General features: G+C 45.8%; 2 protein-coding genes across 2 annotated transcripts; one reads left to right on the top strand and one right to left on the bottom strand.

The window, feature by feature from the left end:
- The first annotated feature begins 2,127 nt into the window (after positions 1-2,127).
- LOC123452819 (CLAVATA3/ESR (CLE)-related protein 25-like) lies at positions 2,128-3,704 on the top strand. Its single transcript, XM_045129542.1, has 2 exons — positions 2,128-2,529; positions 3,579-3,704. Exons 1-2 carry the CDS (start codon positions 2,276-2,278, stop codon positions 3,616-3,618), a joined length of 294 nt encoding a protein of 97 aa, XP_044985477.1. The 5' UTR covers positions 2,128-2,275; the 3' UTR covers positions 3,619-3,704.
- Positions 3,705-13,791: 10,087 nt separating this feature from the next.
- On the bottom strand, positions 13,792-15,972 carry LOC123452821 (probable prolyl 4-hydroxylase 7). The gene is made up of 7 exons (XM_045129544.1): positions 15,755-15,972; positions 15,561-15,618; positions 15,343-15,447; positions 14,793-14,850; positions 14,535-14,710; positions 14,398-14,458; positions 13,792-14,264 (listed from the first exon to the last, which is right to left on the bottom strand). Exons 1-7 carry the CDS (start codon positions 15,865-15,867, stop codon positions 13,957-13,959), a joined length of 879 nt encoding a protein of 292 aa, XP_044985479.1. The 5' UTR covers positions 15,868-15,972; the 3' UTR covers positions 13,792-13,956.

Below are 15,972 nucleotides of genomic sequence, written 5' to 3' on the forward strand. Positions count from 1 at the left end.
CTTTGCCGTTTGTAATGAAAAAAACAGACGACAAAGTATATTTTTGTCGTGAGACATTCTTTGCTGTCAGCAGCTGACGATAAAAATGCTCTTTGTCGTCTGCCCCGATGAAAATCTGAGGGCAAAGAGGCTAACTGACGTCAAACTAGTTGTTTCCCGTAGTGCGGTGAGGCCGGTCGTTTGAAGCCAATTTGAGGGGTCCCACTGGGTCGATTTTTATGACTGATGACTGACGAGTGACCTGCCCAAGCGTTTGAGACGGGTTTGAGGGATCAGGATGTAGATGTTCTAAACTGGTTGATGCTATCAAATCGTCACGGATGGCTTCGTGAGGTCACCGGATTAGATAGTGTGTGTTGGTGCGGTCAAGGTGAATCATCAAGCTTGTAGGTATGGCGATGTAGATTACAAGAAAGATTGTTTTTAGACTGATCCTTGTATTTATATTACTCTCTCCATCTCAAAATAAACGTTTTAAACTTAATATAACTTTGTATTAGAGCTAGTATAAAATTGAGACAGTTATTTTAAAACAGAGAAAGTATATAATAAAATGATTGCGTGCATCGCTAAATGTAGAGGTGCGGAATTATCCTTCTTTTCGAAAAAATACTGTTTAGGATCTATGTTGGGCTCCATCACCAATTCCTACTCGACGTGTACATATACTCCGAATTTATATTGTTCATGAAAATTGAGGTGGTACTTTCAGATCTGGAGTTGTGTTCAGGGGGGTGGTGCCACCTATATAGCCGTGCCGGTGACTGGCGATCTCGCCTTTCTCAGCGCAGATGGTGACCCCGTGATTAGCGTTTTACTGCTGTGGAATCCCATTATTAAAGTGGCATGCTATCCGTGGCAGCCAACTAGGTGTTTCCACTTTAGTTTGCGCTGTTCTTGTCCTGCTTCACAGTGGATTTCAGGACAGAAGAAACTATGTCGGCCTTGTTCAGAAATAACCAACTAGTTTGGCCCTTTCCTTCATATAGAGGCTCTTTGCTCAATCTTGCACCGCCAAAGAATCTTGAAGTAATGCTACACCTACAAAGACTTAATTAAAGATTTTACGTACAAGCTGATGTGTAAGATTATGATTAATAATTGGGAGACTATTGAAAATTAGGAGGAGAGAAGAATTAGTTTGAAAGGTTAAGTAAATCTTTGTAAGTTTTTATAGGTCTAGCATTATTGAAGAATCTTGCCACCATACCACCTAGAGTCGAGTTGAGAAAAAACGAAAACTGAAAGAAGACTTCATTGTTAGCTCCTGAATGAAGAACAGTCGTTGCAAAAAATGTTCTGAAACCAGCGAGCTGAGTTTTCGCATGAAGCAAACCAGCAGATTCGAAATGGATGGAGTCCATTCGATCAACGCAACGCCGCTGTGCATTGTAATCCAATCCGGGGCGGGGCCCCGAAAACAAAAAAGGATGGTGACACAAGGCCTGAAAGCGGCGCTTATTTCTTCAGGGGCGCTGTTCACTTTGGAGCTTGCTTTCGGGCCTCGCCACCTCACTTTTACCGTGCCCCCCTCTCCCCTAGAGTTACCCCAAAGATGGAATTCTTTCCCGTCTCTTTCGCCACCCACACACACACAACAGCATGAAAATTTTTACCACCTCCCGAGAGGGAATCTCCGTCTACGTAGCCCGAGTTCAAAGAAAGGAAAAGAGGGGGAAAATAAAGACGGAGGCCAAGTACAGCCTTAGGGATCAGGATCCAGAGTTTGGGACAGCAATGGCTCCTAGAGCTTTACTTTCTTCCTCACTCCCTCTCTCACTCGCTCGCCGTCTTTTTTTGCTCGCAGGAAGAAACAAGAGATTGTTGGAAAGAAAAAGGAAACAGCACCAACTCAGAGAAGCGGGGGTGGGAAAGCAGGGCCGCTGGCCATGGCCATGGCGATGGCGATGGCGATGGCAAAAGAAAAGCGGGCATGGCGATGGGTGGGTCGCTTGCTTTGGTTGGTGCCCCTCGCCACCATGGCTCGGGTCCTTGAAAAGCACGGCAGAATCAGGGTAAAGCAAAAGAGGCGCAGAAGAAAACAAGAAGCCGGAATACTACCGCCCGCAACAGCGACTGACACAAGCCCCTGCCGCTGCTGCTGCTGCTTCTACTTCCCCTCCACCCTCCCCCCTTCCCCCCCGCATTATAATATGCCGCCACGCCGCAGCAGCCAGCCAGCCAGCCAGCGTCGTCGTAGCCCACACCCCCGCCGGAGAAAGAAGAAACAGAGGAGAGGGAGGAGGCGAGGAGCGCGTGCCTGGTTGGTGGTGCTATGAGAGGGCCGGCCGCGTCCGGGGGGTGGGCATCGGCGGCGGCCGTCTTGTTCGGTGTTCTTGTTTTGGTGTCGTTGGCGGTCGTGGCGGCGGAGAGGCCGTCCGCGCCGGCGATCGGAGGGCGGAGGATGCTGCTGGCAGTGGCAGGCGCCGGAGGAGAGACCGGGAGAACTCTGGAGGATTTCAGGGCCGATGATCCTTTCCAGGACAGCGCGAGGAGGGTGCCCAATGGCCCTGATCCCATCCACAACAGGTACTTGACCTCACTTTTCTCTGTTCGTTGCGTTGCAAGATTGGCTCTGAATTTTTGGACCTGGTTCCTTTCTGTTCTTTCCTTCCCACCTCTTTCTCTTCATGCAACTTCAGTTCGAATATTAGTTTCAGAGTCATGTGGCCCTGTAAAATTCGCACATGATTTGGCAAATCAAAAGACAAGTTTCCATGTTATGGCCATGAATCATGTATGTGACCCTGTAAATCTTGCGCATGATTTGGCAAGTCAGAAGAGGAGTTCCCATTTTATGGCCATTTGCTCTGAAATCTCAAGATGGTATCCAGTTAGTTGGTTTGAGGCATGCTTTTTTGTGCAGTGGGGTGACAGACGGTATACTAAAGATTTTGACCAATTTTGAAATAAAGTACTCTTACTGCCTGTGATGGTTCTTTACCAAGAACAAGTTCTTGGTTTATGATGACATGTTTAATGTGCCGTGAAATAGGTCTAGTGTTTAGTATGACATCTGATAGGCTACACTAGTTCACTCTAGCATTCCATATCCTCTGTTTTCCTGAATTTTCTTATGCTGGGTAAAAAAAGAGAAACAAGCAATCAGGCACTCAACATGTTTTAATGGATAATTTTGTTTGACCATAAAGGGGTGATAAGAACAAAGAGATGAGAATGTAAACAAAGAAGGCACAGCTCTTTTCCCTCCTGCCTCACCCACATTCCCCAATGATATTGTTCAAAAAAAAACATATGATATTTTTGTTGTTGTCACCGGGACACATTTCCCTATGATGATATGCTATTCCTTCAGCTATAGCAAGTTGATTAGTGTGTATTCTTCTTTTCTGTTGAACAAATTATTATCATACTCAGTAGCAAATGATGCACATACCAGACTTGGAATGATTAATTATTTGGATGAAAGCAGTCAAACAAAGCACACCATACCCCATGATTAACTATCAACACAACAGATCCTAACGGTTCAGTGTAGGGTCACCTGAAACACAGACCAGCAATGCTGCTGCTCCAACACCTTCATCACCCTCTAATCTGCTGAATTTTTTCTTCAGGGGCGCAGGCAAGTCCGGAAGATCGCCGGGGCGAGCGTAGCGTCCCGTGGCGGCACGGCGCACATCCACGGCGCAGAAGCTTCCGACGGTTATGGCGGGGCAGGGAGATGGTGCATTGCATTGCATTGCATCTCAAGAAGGAACAACAAACAAGAGCTACTAGTACAATATTATGGTGGGTCTGGATGGTGTAACTAGGATGGGGGAGGTGGCCTGGCATTGGACTATCTTCTTCTAAGCACTGGTATTTAAGAAGGTTTTAAGCATGAAAACTTTAGCTTTTTTTGCGAAAACAGAGGCTGTGTTGTGGTGGTGGTGGGGGGGTTCCAGTTTTGTAAAGTGACCAAGCTTCCCTCTCACGAGAAACGAGCTCCAAAGATTCTTGGCAATGGGGGGGCAAGAGCCCCTTTCCTCTTTCTTTTTTTCTTTTGGCAGAGAAGTGACTTTATTCATGTTAGTACTCCTACCACTATTGGCACATTGCTTGGTCCTCATTCTTTTTTCCCTTGTCACTGTGGCAGTTTCAGAACCAACAGGTCAGCACAGAGGGAGTGAGGGACCAATGCACAATCTGCAGGTTCTCACCTAATAAAGTAACCCAAGCTCACTAGAGTAGAGAGGCTTTTGCCAGTTCCCCATCTATATCTTTGCCTATTGTACATGTCCACTTTTTTCCCTCCAAAATCTCAAAATTATTTGAGGTTTCTTGGATAAACACATTTGCATTCAACATGGCACCGAAGATCAAGAAGCAATTTCCCACAATGGGAACAAAAAAAAAGAAGCAAGTGAAAATTAAAGTGGTAAGTAGCAAAGAGAAAGCAGAGGAACACATGCCAACCAAAGCAGCAAGCAATGCTTTTTCCTCCTCCCTCCCCACCACCCTTCTGATTCCTCTCTTTAACTTCTTTTCTTGTAGCTTAGTGGCTTTGAACAGCTAAAGCGGGCTCCAAAGCAAGGGCTGTGGTGGTGAGAGCACGCAGTTTCTGTGGGACTAAGACCTGTGTTTGCTTCGTCTTGAATCTTGACCAGTCAGTCAGTCATGCTCTGTGTGTGTGTGTCCTGAAGCTGGAGGTGAGGTGTAGTACTGCATCATGTGCTGCAATGGATATATGGATGCTTGGCTGGGGCTGCTTTGCGCAGTGCAACAGTTGCAGACCAAAGTGGGGACTGAGATGTGTCCTGTTTTATCAGGCATATGGGTGCGTCTCCCTCTACCCCCTCCGGGTCCCGGCATACACCAATGGTTTGTACTCTTGCTTCTCATCCCAGGGGCAGCGCACAGAGCTGCAAGCCCAGGTACTTGCACCTCTAGTTTTTTCCAAGTTAAGTGTCAATTTCAGGTGATAATAGGAATTCCAATCCATGCGTTTTATCCATTTGGGTCGGCTCGTCCACCCCCTTCTGCGTTTGAGTCGACCGTGCCCCCCAACACGCGACGCATTTTCGTCCTAACTATTTTTGCAAACATATGAAAAACAGTGGTCATAGTTCACATAATTCAAACAAAATACAAATCCATGTTCCACAAGAAAATAAAATATCCCGTAGTTTAAAATCCAAATAAAGATTAAATTATGTCGAATACATTTTAAAAAAAGGCGGCCGGTACATTTATTGGTTGCCAATGTGAGCCCACATATACTCAACTAAATCATCTTGCAACTGAATGTGACTTTCCCAATCACACATTTGATGACAAAATTCGGTAAATTGTGCCAACGTTGTCGTCCCTTCATGCTCAGGCACAACATTGTCATCCTAAAACCGAAATCCTGGTCCCATAAACGTTCTGGCCGCTCATCCTTTGTGATCATATTATGCAAGCAGTCATCAATTTCCATAACTTCTTGGTGCTCCAGGTTCTAGCAGGATACCAAACGATGCCCCATCGAGATTGAAGAACACCAAACACACGCTCCACATCCTTCCTAGCATTCTCTTGCTTTTGGGTAATTCTCTTTCTCTTCCCTTCTGCAGGGTTGGGGATTGTCTTCACAATAGTAGTCCACTGAGGATAGATACCTGACCTCCTGGCAGTTGACTTCTAAAAGCCTTGCAAACACTTGAGAGCATTGAAGTACATTGATATCGTTGTGAGATCCGGCCAAGCCGAAGACAGAGTGCCAAACCCAAAGATCTTGTGGGGCCACGACCTCATGTATGACAGTGCAAGCTTTGACATGGCCCCTATACTGTCCCTGTCAAGCAGAACGACAGTTCTTCCACGCCCAATGCATACAATCGATGCTACCAAGCATTCCCGGGAAGCCCATGTTGGCATTCATCGCCAAGAACCGGGTTGTATGTGCAACATTTGTATCTCTCAAGTACTACGGGCCAAACACTGCTATCACAACCTTGCAACACTTATACATGGAGTCTAGGCACGTGGACTCGCTAATTCGGACATACTCAACAATGAGATCCCCAAGAACTCTTTATGCAAGCACCCGAATAGGTGTAATGCATTTTCGATAAGAGGAGAAGCCAATCTTTTCGAGGGCGTCCTTCTTGCACTCAAAATACTTATCGTATGCCACCATCCCCTCCGGGATACAGTTGAACACATGTTTTTCCATACAAAACCGGCGCGGGAAAAGGGAAAGAGTGATTTCGGGTTTTTGAAGTAGTCTTTCCAGAGTAACAAATGTCCGCTCTCTCGATTACGACTCAACGTCGGAGTGTGCCCCGCGATCGAGCCCATGAACACGGTCGCTGCCCGTTAACATGGTTATGGACGACCAACACAGCGGCCACAAGCTAGTCATTGTCGGATGGAGAATCATCCGAGTCACAAAAGAAATTATAGAAAAAAAATTGACAGTAGAGTCCATTTGTACCTTGCGGTCAAACCGTCAAACAACCTGTCGGCATCGTCGAAGAAGTTGGCTGGTGAAGAGCCTTGCACCTCTCATGTCTGGTGAGGATGGTAGAGAAGCATCCGGAGAGCATGGTGGCGTCCAGCGAACGAGGTCGTCGCGCTTGGGTAGTGCAGGCAGGGGGGTTGCAGGGAGGTGCAAGTGACGTCCGGGTGTTGCGTCATCGGTGGGAGGAGGCGGCGGTGGCAGCTACATTAGAAGGTGACGTACTGCGGCTGGAGGTATGTGGGCAGGGATGGTTGGCCTGGGCACCGGAAGTGGGCGGCGGCGGCTACGGGCGGGACGACCGGGTGTGCTGGCTGTCGATGAGAGGGAGATGGGATGATCGATGTGTCAATTGTACACTATTTTAATGTAAAACTAGATCATTGATGGCGCGCGTTGCTGCGCCCGTCTATTAATATGATAAATGATAGGAATTTTTGTAAATATTTATGGGCACATGAAATATATTATACTTGTACAAACATAACTTTATATTAGTCAATAATCAATGAAACTCTCATATATATACTTCAACAAAAAAAGTAAGGTTCATATACACAAATTGCTTGGACTGACAACATACACATCAATGTATTCAGTCAATAAAACCAATCCATGTTGCAAGACACATAATAAGCCACACAAAAAATAAACATGAGACATGAGACATGAATTGTCACTATAGATTGTATACATTGTGCATTAATGAAATGTTCACTCGTCTCTCCACCCAAAGGGCCGCCATGTTCCACAACAAGGAAGAATTAGGCGGGCCTGGTGCAGGTACACATTTCTTGTGTGGAGTGCATCACACTCATGAAGAAGAATGCTAACAAGGATTTCAGTTAGTTAGGAAATCAAGTAACCGATATAATAAAAACCATAAATGGGATGCCCTTCGCTGGAATTTGGTAGAATAATAAAAATATCTTTACATAAGCATAAATGAACATTTCTGTTATGAGTGGAACACTTAACTTCTGCTTCATTTCACATACTCAAATTTGATTATTTGTTGGGTTATTCCAGATTTCCAACCGCTGCAGTCGGGATGTTCCAAGGCCTCTAACCCAACCACCTATCAAGATTTTTCTAACATCTTATAAACCGAATCATGATGCTAAAACATAATAATGATTGTAGAAGGTAAATGGATCTGCACCTTAATTATATGAAATCAATGCAAAGAGTTGCCACGACATTAGCTACAAAATCAATAGAAATTTTAGTTGATTTAACGGATGCATAGCAATCAACGGCACTTGAAGATGCCACATCATCAAGCTTTCACTAAAACTGCAGAAAATACACACGTGAGAACTAAACTGAAGATTGCAATATAAAAAGTATATTATGATATAACTTATACATACATTCTCTTGAAATTACAACTACAGTAGGTTCATAAGGGGGGCCTGAAATTACAAATACAGTAGGTTCCTAAGGGGGGCCTGAAATTACAAATATAGTAGGTTCATAAGGGGGCCTGAAATTACAACTACAGTAGGTTCATAAGGGGGGAAAGCATATCACCCACTATAAGAAAATAACATTACTACTATAGTAGATCACATTTTTATGCTCAACGCTTTCTTTCGTAGTTCTTCTGAAATTGGGGTTCACCATCTGTCATGTTTCCAGTAGGAGTTGTGTTAGTACTCTGAACACAGAAGGGTGCAGCAGGTTATGAAATGCCAAAGTTCAAAAAACTGCTAGGCCCTAATGGGACGTTTTGGCACTGGCTCGCGTTTTGTACGGACACCGTACGGCAGGCACAACAAGAGCTCACTTGGCTGAAGAAATCAAGGGAAGGCCAGGAGAGCAACATGTACGTCTAGCCAACGTATAACAGCAAGATTAGAAAATGTAGGATAGTAGAAGGGAAACGAGGATCTCACCTACCTGAAGACACGGGAACGAGCTGAGAAGGTTGGAGATGGAAGGCGACTGGGCGAAGACGGAGGAGTCGTTTCACCACGAGCCCTCGAGCGCATCGACTGAATCCGGATCCCGCGCCTCCGGTCGACAAGTGCGAGCCTCACCTTGGCTCGATCCACCTTTCATCGGGGCTGGATCGACGTAGACCGGTCGCTTCTCTGGGCATGTGCCGCTAGATCCCCTTGAGTGAAATTTGGATTTAATCTCAAAAGTGAATCCATGAAAAAATCCGAAATCTCACCGTGGACGGTGTTGGAACACCATGTTGGTAACTATGCCACCGGCCACCGGTCTCTCGGACAAGAAAATATTGAGGATGGACACATCCTTTTCATCGTGTCCATGTCACCCCCCCTCTGAGCCGCTACGAGGAGGTCATTGCAACTCGTATCGTGGATGCAAAATAAAATGCCAAATTTTGGGTTGTGGATCCAGGAGGAGCTCACCATTACCGGAGCCCTGGTACACAAGGGAGGTTGGATCCAACGATGGCGTGACATGAAGGAAAAAATCCGGTTCGGTCCTTAGTGGTGTAGAGCCTCAACCAATCTGAGATTGGATCCCCTCTGTGTTGAAATCTTAAGGGTAAAGAAGAGGACAGTGGCTACACGAAGATGAGGTGGCAGCCGGCCGGCCGGCCGAGAACGAAGGCAACGCAACCTCTGGTCTCTCACTCCTGATATCGAATCTCATTTATTTCATTTACGAACCCATCGCCTGATATCGAATCGACGCCTCCACAAGATCCCCCTAAACGAACAATTTCAACCAGCAATAGACCGCTTTGGACCCTGGATGGGCTGAGAAAATAGGCCCATTTCACCAGATAACACGGTTTCTGCCACCGGAGCAGCGGCCCATTAGGACAGTCGGTCCCACGATGAAAAAGTGTGCTGGAGGTGGCAGTATACATAACATCCGACGGCTAGAAACGACCCGATCGTCAAAATGGACGGCTAAAAAAGCAAAACGCTGAGAGGGCTCGCTTTAGGTTCAGTTTTACTGTCCTAAATTGAATCACTTTTGAGTCGCTACTTTAATATAGAAATGACGGAGGAAGTTGGTTTTAGAGACGATCAAATTGGGTTCTTGCAGAAGGTATCTTTCTTTGTACCTTTGTTAGACTTTTTTATACTCTATTGAGACTTGGCTTTGATCTTAATAAAAGGCTACATGCATCTCTCGATGCAGATGCAGGTGCGTCGCCTCCTTTTCTAAAAAAACAAAGAGCTCTTTACAGCGGAACCCATTTATGGGGTTTCTTTAGAAGTGATTTTCTGGCCATTAACGTCCAAGGTCTCTGAGCCTCTGAGGTGAAAAATACGGATCTCAACCTCCCATTCGAGGAGGTTAGTAGGCCGATCATCGATATGAAGGCGATCTCGGCCCCCGGTCTAGACAGTCTTCTGGTCTTCTTCTTTCATTTTGATTTACATTTGGGTATGAGGAATCCATTGCTTGTGCCAGCCTTCGAGTGGTCGTGCCACTATTGTAGATGGACTACCCGGACGCCATTTCTGGAACCCAAACCCCTCGTGGTCTTTTTACGGTTTTCTCAGTTTATCACGTCTTGTGCCGACGACCATCTTTCTCTTGGACCACGCCTATGTGTAAACCGGATGCCCTCTAAATATCGAAATATTTGTGCGACAACTTTTGCGGGATCGCCTTCCATCTGGAATGGAGCTCATCAAGCAGAACGAGGCTGGTAATGGACTATGTCCTCTATGTGATGTTCCGGAGATTGAGGGCCACATCTTTTTCGCTTGCCTCGTGACCTGTTTTCCTTGTTGCTATGTCTGTGGGGCTCATGGGCCTGATTCAGAGGCCCTAGACTTGGTTGTATTTCTTGAGATATACGTGGCCAACCAGACCGGGAGTAGGAGGCACCTCTTCTAGTTGGTGTTTGTGGGGATGACTTACCTTATGGACGACACATAATAAGTTGTTGATCAAGCAGATATTCTTGTGATGGAACACTAACTATATATTTAAATTCTTGTACTTTTTGCATCATTGGTACCCGCTTTCTATGTAGTGGAGTCGAGACTGGTTGGCTAGTATGTTGGACGCACTGACTGTGGCAGCTCTTCGCTTTGCACCGCCACAACGAGTTGATCTTTCAGCCACTCAGTGGCTATTTTTTCGCTTTTTATTATCCTTGTAGTTGGGCTTATTTGTGTTGTGACCCCAATAGACTGTTATTTTTCATAACTCAACCAAAACTACTTGTATGATTGTATTTGATGATTTATGTATGGAACGGGGTGAAAGCCTATTTGGAGGGAGAATATTTGGAGATTGTAAGACCTTGATACAAAACCGCGTCGCAAATAAACTACAAGACATTCATGCGTACTCAACTATCCTAACCGATGCAAATAAATAATGACGGGTTCACCACTGACAGATTGAAATGATAGGCATGTTTTAGAGAGATAGAGAGATATAGAGAGAGAGGGAGTAACGGAGGGAGGGGAGAGAGAGGGAGAGAGAGGCCACTCAGTTTTGCAGTTGGCGGCTACTTAGGTACCATTTATGTGTTAACACTTCATAGTTTATAGTTTGTTGATAGATTCAACAATGGAGGAATATCCTGAGACATGGAACATGGAGTATCAAACTTTCTAGAGTGGCTTTTCTAGGATAGATCGGGATCATTTTGATCTAGGCTATCGACATCAGAGCTAGAAGCAATTTGTGTAGGTCATTGTTGGAGAAATACTTGATGCCAACCCAAATTCTTCCAAAACGAAAACTATTTTGTCTTTTACTAAGATGCTCTAAGGTCAAACTACATGACAAGAAGAGCAAACATTTAAGGGTATCTCCAATGTCATGCATCAAAATGCCGCTAAACGTCCAGGCAGTGTGGTCCGGATACTTTGTGCCATCCTACATCGTGCATCAAACGTCCACCAACCTGTCTGCATGTCCAATATTCCATAAACCAGAAGCAAAGATGTGGGAGGTTTCTAGACATCCGTACAACTGCCAAGTAAGCATCCGACGCCCATAGCCCCTACAAAAACCACACCCCGCGCCTCGCTCACTCCGTCCCTTCACTCTTACTTTATATGCATGCAGTCAGAGATCGACACCATCATTGTACCCACCCACTCAGCCGCTCCACCCGGATGCTAGCCCTAACTTTACTACGCATCTCTTCCGTCCCTAGTTTGGTTGCCGTCGAGGTACCCTCCGTGCCTACACATTGCTGGCCATGGAGGACACCACGTCTGACAAGTACTCATCCAGATGTCGTAGCCAAATTTATGAGGATGTATTCAGCCAACAAACATGATGGATTCAGCCACGGAGTATTCCCTTGTCACATGAGGATGAAACGGCGATGATGCATGTGGTTATTGAAGATGCCCAACGTGTGGAGGAGAATGTTCTCAATTTTAAGGGATCAATTAGGGGACATCGAGTGATGAATGGGAATAGGGCACGAGGGCATATGCTTTGTCCCTCATATGCTATTCAAGTCCTTTTTCTGCCATCGATTTAGGATGAGCCAAATTATGTTCCATCGCCTCTAAAATGGTGTACGGGCCTATGATGACTACTTAATCTTGAAGAAATATGTTGTTGGAAACATTGGATTCTCTCGTAACTAGAAGTGCATAGTTGCATTGAGGATATTTGCCCATGGCACGACCGCAGATTCATGTGATGAGTACCTTCGGATGTCTCGAAGCCATGGTCGGGTTTGCTACTACGGTGGTCAAGGTGTTTGGACCAACATGTACTAGAAATGAAAGAATCGCCCATATGCTCTACATGGGCAATATCAGGGCCATTGCAAGCTAGAAGTGCACCATCATTTTTGAAGTTGTTGCATCACAAGGCCTCTGGGTTTCACTATCTTTATTTGGGATGCCCGGATCACACAACGACATCAATGTGTTGCGGCTGTCTTCGCTGTTTCAAGGTTGTCTGCGAGACAAACTCTTGTGTGCAACTATACCATCTATGGGCATGACTACAACATGGGGTATTATCTTTGCGATGGTATTTATACTTCACGGGCTACCTTCTTCAAGACCATCTCTAAACCAAAGGGATGAGAAAATATCTTACTTTGCCCAAATACAAGGAGCTAGAAAAGATGTCGAGCGGGCATTTGTATTGCTCCAAGCCCGTTTGAAGTTGTTCGAGAACCTGCAAAAATAGAGGATCAAGAGATGTTGTGGAAGGTGATGACAGTTTGTGTGATTATGCACGACATGATTGTGGAAGGTGATGGTGACAAAGATCGCGAGGGTCTGGAATTTGAGTGCATGGTAATCATATCCAACTTCCAAAACAGAATCGGGCGGCCATTTGAGGATTTTATCTAAATGCATCAACATATTCCCCTTACTTACCTATATCCAGAGGGTTTGCCGCGCTGTCTGCAGACACGCGCATTTGAGGTGTCCTTTTGGTGCACGGCATTGAAGATGTCCTAACGTCATTGCTACTACTCCCTCTGTTCCTAAATATAAGTCTTTTTAGAAGTTCCACTAGAAAAGTACACACGGATGTATATAGTCATACTTTGGAGTGTAGATTCACTCATTTTGTTCCGTATCTAGTTCACTAGTGAATTTTTTAAAAGACTTATATTTAAGAACGGAGGGAAATAAGAACCTACTCAGTTTTATAATTTACATCTCAGTGACTACGCAAATTCAGTGAAGGTTGGTGGGGCTGTCTTGTGCAGTGCAACAGATGCAGACCAAAGTGAGGACAGAGATGCGTCCTGTTTATCCTCTGCCTCCGGGTCCCGGCATACGCCCATGGTTTGTACTCTCGCTTCTGAATCTGATCCCAGGGGCAGCGGACAGAGCTGCCATGTATGTACTTTGCACCTCTACTTTACATGTTATTATGTGTTCTACTGCTGCTTTTTTATTTCAAGTAAGTTACTGTACATGGCATTTCCAGGTGACAAGAGACATTCAGCAAGCAAGTCATGGTTTCTCCTCAAAAACAGAAAACAAAATCCACTTCACCTCCTGAACATTTGCCGAGTGTAATACCTTTAACTACAAAATCGCGTCGCAAATAATCTTCAAAACCAATCAAGGAGGCGTCGCAAATAATCTTCAAAACCATTCAAGGAGGTTTGCAGCAGATCGAAAATAATATTCCTGTTTGAAAAACAGAGGAATGGGAATACACATACAGATGTGTGTGGGCATTCAGTTTTGTGGCTGGTGGCTCCTTCAGGTATACCATCTATGTGCCAACACTTCACAGTTTATCTTAATGGCATAGGGTGGATTTGGTAGGTTACAGATCAGTAAAATTTTGTTCTGGGCTATCGTCTCTGAAGACATCAGTCTGAACTGAAAGATATTTGTCTAGGGCATTGTTCGAGAAATAATTGATACAGTCAGGTTATATCCAAATTCTTCTGAAACAAGGTCAATTTCTTTTCTGCTTTATATATCAAGATAATCTGAGGTCAAACTACATGACAAGAAGAGTAATCATCTCATGCCATGCTACTAAGAACCTACTTGGTTTGGTAATCTACGTCTCAGTAACCATGCAAATTCAGTTAAGATTGGTGGGGTGGTTCAAGCATCGCAGACCCCGCAACTTTTGCGGCACGACCCGAGTGTGTCCTTCGTGCCCACCATGTATTTTGCGTTCTTGTAACACTCCCCAAGAGCAGCCCATCTAGGGCATTGCTCATTGGCATCAGAACACGGTGCGTCCGTCATAACATCTGGAGGATTGTCGAATGACCGGACGTGGATCCATTTTGTGGCAGACCACTTCTCGCCCTCGACTACTGGGCAGCTCGCATGAAGACTGCTCGGATCTGTCGTCGCGTTAACGTGGAGACTGAAGAACAGGAGCGCGTCGCCTTTTCTTGGCTTCACTGCAAGAGAGAAGTAAACCCTTGTTATAGGATAAGGGTTCTGTAAAACCGTGGTTGCCACTACTGCAGTAAACAGCCATTGCCTATAAAATGGAATAGCATTCCTCTTGACATGCAAGAGGCTGAAGGCTACCTGCCAGGCCATGTCTTGCGCACTCGGACCACGTTTCATCCTTGTGCTGTAAATCTCTTCCCTGAAAGAATACATCAGATGACTATAACTTTTCTGTCACAGAAAAGACCAAGTAAATCTCAGAAACAATGGCATACCTCAGCAACTGGGAACACAGTCTCTCCACCCTTCTTCACATCAGTCAGGTACATAAGAACAGTAGCAACTCGATGACCACCACGCTTCACGTTCTTTTTGTCACTAAAATAATCGAAGTGGGCGTCATACTTCTGTCCAACTTCATAATGCAGAACCTGCATTGACTCAGCATTTTCTGATCCAGAAACGGCTAGTCAGATACAGAATGCCTTCTATCTCTGAAACGGCTGAAAGGAAAATAAGGTCGCGCATGGTACCTTCAGGGAGAAATGTCCAAACAGCTACACGCTTTTCAATTCCAGAGATAATTTCATCCTTGAATTGTTCAAAGAAAATGAAACAAATTAGTGATGTTGAAATGTTTCTACTTGTTTGTTGCATATGCTAGAAGGAACAGCAGAAAAATATTTTACAAGGGTCACTTCATCTTGAATGTGCAACTGCCAAAATGATTAACTCGTCGAGATTGATTTTCACAAATAGGAAGAACCATTAGCTACTTTATTTGCTCACGTATTTTCAAGAGGAGGGCTTGTACTAATTCACAGGTTTTGTTGCCTTCCAGCACAGCTAATATTCACTCTCATTTCATCTCAAGAATCCATAACTATCCATAGAGTTACCTCCTTGGGCAGTACCATAAGCCTGATTTAGCGAAATTTTCTACGTACATGTTGTATGACCAATCCGCAAGGCAGGTAGACTTAACAACACAACTTATCTGAAACGAACTAATACGATCCCGAAGGCATGTAAACAACTGAATCTGAAGGAGAGAACAATGGCGCTTCTTCCAATTACACATACCTCGCGCTTGGACAAGAAGGTGCCGGAGCTTGTGCGCACCTCGCTCATGACACTCTTCCCGGAGTCGTTGTCCGCCACCATCGACTTCTCCAGCCTCCCCTTGGCCTAAACCCCACAACAAAAGCACAAAGATGACAACTCAAGATGCAACGACCCTCGGCGTAGTCACCACCACCACTAAGCACTAAGAACCCGCCGTCAGGAGAGCGGCAACTCACCAGCTCGACGAGGTGGTCGCACTCGGCGTGCGAGAGGAAGCCGCTGTAGAGGAACGCCCTGCGCGCGCGCACGCACGCACAAACAAGCAAACGAACCTGGCACTGTCAAGACGCAAATCGACAAACAGGTGGCGCCGCGCTCCGAGGGAAAGGGCGGGTCAAGAGGGGAGGAGGCAGGGGGGGGCTGAGCTGACCTTGGACGCCAGGAGATCTGGGCGACGCGCGCCGGGTCGTAGGAACCTCCGGCGGCGGCGTGGGAGAGGACCGGGGCGAGGGCGGCGAGGAGGAGCAGGAGGAGCGGCGGCATGATGGGGGCGACGGCGGGGTCATGGCTCGTTGTCGGGGGGCGTCGGTGCGTTGCTTATAGTGGACGCGACGGAGGGGAGGTCTCCCGGGTCTGCGCTGGGGCGGG

Source organism: Hordeum vulgare, chromosome 5H (genome assembly GCF_904849725.1).
Source record: "Hordeum vulgare subsp. vulgare chromosome 5H, MorexV3_pseudomolecules_assembly, whole genome shotgun sequence".
In the NCBI taxonomy this organism is placed as follows: Eukaryota; Viridiplantae; Streptophyta; class Magnoliopsida; order Poales; family Poaceae; genus Hordeum; species Hordeum vulgare.